The 6066-nt window shown below is 47.8% G+C and overlaps 1 protein-coding gene across 1 annotated transcript; it reads left to right on the top strand.

Moving 5' to 3' along the window:
• The first annotated feature begins 1813 nt into the window (after nt 1-1813).
• On the top strand, nt 1814-6066 carry inab (internexin neuronal intermediate filament protein, alpha b). The gene is made up of 3 exons (XM_086142652.1): nt 1814-2903; nt 3235-3359; nt 3450-6066. The coding sequence occupies exons 1-3, from the start codon at nt 1866-1868 to the stop codon at nt 3727-3729; spliced, it is 1443 nt and encodes a 480-aa protein (XP_085998778.1). The 5' UTR covers nt 1814-1865; the 3' UTR covers nt 3730-6066.

Raw genomic sequence — 6066 nt, forward strand, 5'->3', positions numbered from 1 at the left:
AAACTGTGGCGATTATTAATAGTGTGTTCCTCAATTACTACTTGCCAGGTTCTGTCATCACATTGTTAGCAGCCGTCCTCCATCCATTCAGCTGAAATGTTTATTCTGTAACCTCAGCTGCGCAAAAGAAGCACAGAACAACCTTTTTATGTAGTTATTTAACTATTTTTTTCTGTGGAATTCACAAAACATCAGAATTTAATCATGGATTCTTTTTGTGTTGCAGTCCAGCGACTGTAGTGATTCAAAAAAAAACAACCCACCTCTTCAACTTTTTATAGATATATAGCACCTTGTATAGCACCTTGTTTAATCCCGTCTATTTCAGATGAGGACTTGGTGTCCAGTCTGATCATCCGAAGACAAATTATCAATCTTAATGTGCCCAAAATCTCACTTTGGCCAGCTTCTGAGAGCAATTATAAAACCCTTATCAGTTAATTGTGCATTGAAAGTGGAGATTGACTTTCTTCGGGGCCAGAGTCTAAAATCAAAATCAAAGATTTCATGACGCAAAGGCCTGGATTACATATCCTGCCTTTGGTTAAAATATACATCATTGATTTGACTTCAAGAGGGTATAGTGTTGCTAAAGCATTTAATATTTTTATTTATTTTATCTATTTTTTTGTGTAAAGAAGCTCTGCACATTCCTGCCACTCTTCGAATTTGCACGTCTGCTTTGCAGTGTGCGTCTCTTGGCCGGCAGAGGGCAGCAGAGGCCCGTCCTTTGGAGGCAGCGTTACAGGTGTGTCACAGAATAAGTCCCAAACTGAACAGATTCCACTAGTTTTCACTTTTTGCTCCTTAAGATCTAATATTTTTATTTATGTACATATATATGTTGATTCAATTCAATTTCCAACTCACTCAATTGAAAGCATTAAATTGGTCTAAATGCACATGTTTTGAGGATTCATCTTATTCTAGTTGCTCTTTTTTGTGCTTGTATAACGAAAAATGTTATTTCTTAACTACGGCAGCGTGCAACTACGGACGTGGGTTCTTGTGACATCCTGTAAATGTTTTATTTTCTTTTTTCAGTAATAATGATAGCATTTATTTAGGGCGCCTTACTTGAAACTCAAGGACACCGTGCAGACATACACAAAATACAGATTTAAAAGAAAAAAATAAAAGTAACAGTAGTGACGAAATGGTACAATATCTCGAGGGGCATTTGAGTGCTTTTTCTCATTTTTGCATAAATGTAATGGAAATCGCAAGGATGCGCGTGATCGAGGTGATTCGCGCACTGTTTTTTTTTCATATTTTGTAAATGTAGAAACATAAGCTCGATTAAAAACCTCGAGGGTAAGCATGATTGGGGAGATTTTGCGCACTTTTTACCCATTTTAGCGTCAAAGTAAAAAAAAACAAATCTCGATTAATAATCGATAATTTTGTCAATTTTTGCACGTTTTCAACACATTGACGGAGGTCTAAGCCCGGGCTTCCCCTTCCTTTCCTCACTCGAAAGGAACATCTTGACATCCGCAACCTGGTGAGGATTTCGCTTTGAGCGCGGAAGCACTGCGCCAAAAAAAAAAAAAAAAAAAACAGCAAAAAAACACCAGGCTGGTTTCCATCCGCCCTTTTCAAGACGCATGTCTGGATGAATGTTGGCCGGAAGAAATTCACTAGTTTGCTTTGTGGGGATCCTCACACACACACACTCACACTCCCTCTCTCTCTCTCTCTCTCACACACACACACATATACACACACACGCATTGGAAAAAAGGTGCCGCATCTGGGCTGGTCCCGGGGTATAAAAAGGAGGCGCGCCCAGCCGCTGCGCTCCTCTCCTCCTCTCTCCTCTCTCCTCCTCCGTCTCCATCATCACCTTCTCCACAGCCTCCAAGATGAGCTACGGGTCCGAAGTGTTCTCCTCCTCGTCCTACCGGAGGATTTTCGGGGAATCCCCCCGTTACGCTTCCTCCCCGTCGCGGACGGCGATGAGCTCGTCCTCCCGCGGCGGCTACCGCTCGTCGTCGCTGTCCCGCAGCGGCGGGCCGTCCTACGGCCGCAAGGCGGGCCGGCCGTCGTACGCCGCGCCGCTGGAGACCTTCGACCTGACCCAGAGCAGCGTGGTGAACAACGAGTTCAAGATCATCCGCACCAATGAGAAGGAGCAGATGCAAGGTCTCAACGACCGCTTCGCGATGTTCATCGAGAAGGTGCGCAACCTGGAGCAGCACAACAAGGTGCTGGAGACCGAGCTGGTCGCTCTGCGCCAGCGGCACTCCGAGCCCTCACGCCTGGCCGAGCTCTACCAGCAGGAGATCCGAGAGCTGCGCTCCCAGCTGGAGGAGCTCAACGGGGAGAAGTCCCAGCTGGTGATCGAGAGGGACAACATCGAGGACGACCTCCAGAAGGTACGCGGGAAGTACGAGGACGAGTTCCGGGCCCGCGAGGAGGCGGAGGCCACCCTCAAGGCGTTCAAGAAGGACGTGGACGACGCCACCATGGTGCGCCTGGACCTGGAGAAGAAGGTGGAGTCGCTCCTGGACGAGATCAGCTTCCTGCGCAAGGTGCACGAGGAGGAGGTGGCCGAGCTGACGGACATGATCCACGCCTCCCAGGTGTCCGTGGAGATGGAGGTGTCCAAGCCGGACCTCACCTCCGCCCTCAAGGAGATCCGCGGCCAGTACGAGTCCATGGCCTCCAAGAACCTCCAGTCGGCCGAGGAGTGGTACAAGTCCAAGTTCGCCGACCTGTCCGAGCAGGCCACCCGCAGCAACGACGCCATCCGCGCCAGCCGGGAGGAGGTCAACGAGTTCCGGAGGCAGCTGCAGTCCAAGACCATCGAGATCGAGAGCCTGAGGGGAACCAACGAGTCCCTGGAGAAGCAGCTGCGGGAGATGGAGGACAGGCACAACGCCGAGATCGGGAACTACCAGGCGAGTGTTTCCCAGATTGTCTTTTTGTCGACATCGAGTTCAGATAGTGGAAGGCGAAGCAGGGTGAGATGTCCTCAGGAGGAGCCGTCTCTGTCCGTGGTGCTGAAAGTGCTGCACCTTTAGCTACTCACTTTAGCCGTCCTGCCGCCGGGAAACCAGAATAGAAATAACTCCATAAACCATAAAGAAAGGACATTTCAATCTATTTTGCAAACTTTTCTTAATGAGTCGAGAAAAACACTTTAGTCATAGATGGAGCGAGACTTCGAAAACGGTCAAATAAAGGTGTTTGGTTTTTTTTAATGTATTATTATTATTTTTTTTATTCCAGGAAAACATGGCCGAATTGGAGAACGAGCTGAGGGCCACCAAGAGCGAGATGGCCCGCCACCTGAGGGAGTACCAGGATCTGCTGAACGTCAAGATGGCCCTGGATATTGAGATCGCAGCCTACAGGTACGATTTCCTTCGGGAGTAATCTGATTACCGATCGGTTACCTTAAAGTCTCCGATGTTCGTTTAATTTTCCTCGTCCTTCCCGCGCAGGAAGTTGCTGGAAGGCGAGGAGACCCGCATCGGGACCGGGATCACCTATCCCAGCTCCTCCATGGGCATCGGCGGCGGCCAGAGCTATAACTACCAGACCCGCATCTACACCACCTCCGGCAAGTCCTCCAAGAAGGAAGGCAAGGACGAGGAGCAGCAGCAGGGCAAGGTCGCGGGCAAGGTCACCCAGCGCGAGGTTTACGAGGAGACGGTGGTGACCACCAAGAAGACGGAGAAGCAGCAGGATGCAAGCGACATGGCCGCCAGTCAGAAAAACTAAAAGCCAGTTGCGAGCTAATTCTTGAAACCCCCCCCACGCCCCCCCCATCCTAAAACAAGCCCAGAGCCTTTACACCCAAAGCCCCGTGGGGGATCTCGAAGGGTAGCTGAGCCTCTTTTAAACCCCATGTTTCTGTAACATCTGATCTCAGATGTCCACACGAGAGCCGGGTGAAGGGTCTAGAAGTTTGTTTTACGTTGGTTCTCTCCCTCTCTCTTCCCGGCCCCTCCACAGGTGCCCCCTCCCCTCCCCCCAGGCAAGAATGCATTACGACTCACTCTTAAGAAATCACTCTCGCCGGGAGGGAAACACTCGGTTTCTCTTCCCACACACAACATCCAGCGATAACAAGCACTAAGGCGGCACATCGGGTTTTCCAAAGCCAACCGTTCGGCTGGTCTATCATATACGTGACCTTGCAACCGTTTGGAAACACAGTAGACAATAACTCTAGTTGCACACTGTTACCACAAGGCAGGGACGAGTGTGTGTGTATGTCTGTGTGTGTGTGTGTGATTGTCAGAACTGTTGTATCTGAGTCCAACTTCAATAGGTCGTCATCTACTGTGATACCAATAGCACAGCCAGGAAGCACACGAGCAACGACAACAATACACACAAAAATAAGTGACCGGCGCCCTCAAAAAATATATAAGGTGTCTTACAAATATGTTCTTCTTGCACAAGCTTTCCGTCGGCGTTCAGAGGTCAAGGTTTGCGCGATGACACGACCTTTCGGCCGAATCTCGGTGAGTTGTAGTAGCGGGTTTAAAAAGAAAAAACGAAAAAAAAAAACTGATAGTGACTTGAGGCGGCAAGAGAAGAGGCGCGTCAACGGAACGCGATTTGCATGGTGTTACTTAGATGTCATGCTTGCATGAGAACACATCAGCAGACCCATCGTTCATCCGACACACCATTTAGTTGTTCGAGACTCCACCACTGGGCGCGCCGAGCGACATTCGTTTAAAGAACGCGACGCCAACAGGCTAGTTAGCTTGAGTAGATTGATGCTGTTCTATCTTGTGGAATGTGACTTAGATAGGCAAGAATTTCTGCTGTTGGATTCTGCGAATATACGGAACAAGGCTAATCTCCAGGGCACTTGTGTAGAAGAGTTTGGATAAAAAAAAAAAAAAACCTGATTCGGTAACCGTGGACAGTTTGCACAGGGTTTTTTTCATTTCTTTTGGGGGGGGGGCAAAAGCTGTGGGGTTTGGGTGAGGGCAAAGTCTGGCGAGTGAAAAGCAGGGAAAACAAACGTAAAATACAGCGAAAAACGCACATTCTTCCCCGTACGCCACCGTCGATGCCTCCAACCAAAAGGGCAAGAATCGGGGGGGGGAAAGGCACCCGTCAAAAAACAAACGCACAACGGAAAAAAACGAGGCAACGTGTCTGTAACTTCTCTTGCTGTGTAACTGTGGCCATGACTGGATCAAACGCCTGTTGTAGTATTGACTTCGCCGCTAGAAGTTTGTCAGTACGACAGACTCGTGGCACCAACCCCACCAACCCCGCCCCGCACTGCCAGGTCCCGCACAGTCGTTCTTTTTGCCGGGCTCACACTGCTAACGAAAAGGGGTGATCGCAGGGCGGAATAGGGTTCCCCTTTTTTTCCAGACTCGTGATCTGAATACTGTAGTTAGCGCGTTTGTATCTCCGCACTTATTCCCGATCCAGTTTTTCAGCGGTTTTATTTATTTCTCTATCCCTCTTGTTTGGTTTGTTCGTTTCCATCCATCCAACGTAAAGCAGAAGAAAATGTCCGACGCACAAGTGCTTATAGATGTGTGTGTGTGTGTGTGTATGCTGCATTTGATAGTGTACTGCTACAATGCCTGGAACGGTTCATGGGGTTGCAAAGCCTTTACCTTCTCACTGTAAACCAAAATCTTATCATGGGTGTCTACAAACATCACTTACTACAGCACTGCCAAAACCTTTCTACGTGCACAACTTCACTTCATGGGAGATTTAAAAAAAAAAAAAAAAAAAAAAAAAACGGGCTTCGGTTTTTAACCGTGCTTTGTGATTTCAAAAAAATAAAATGAAATAAAAATCCCAGAATGCCACAATCAAGAATATTTGCCATAGAACAAATAGGATACAAGAATGCCTTAAAACACCAGCAGCTTTTATCTGGCCGTGTGTGACGTGTATGATTCTGTTCAGTGGGGTGTTTCATCATGTTTATCTCTTTATTAGCATTTATTAGTGCTACCATGACTACAAAAAGCATAGGGATTGAATGTAATTGACATGCTATTTCTCTTTACTGTTACATCTAGCTATGTATTGCTGTATGACACATAACCAATAAAGACTTGACATTAA

The sequence above is a fragment of the Fistularia commersonii genome, chromosome 35, assembly GCF_037954325.1.
Source record: "Fistularia commersonii isolate RoL2024-O1a breed Wild chromosome 35, RoL_Fcom_v1.0, whole genome shotgun sequence".
Lineage (NCBI taxonomy): Eukaryota > Metazoa > Chordata > Actinopteri > Syngnathiformes > Fistulariidae > Fistularia > Fistularia commersonii.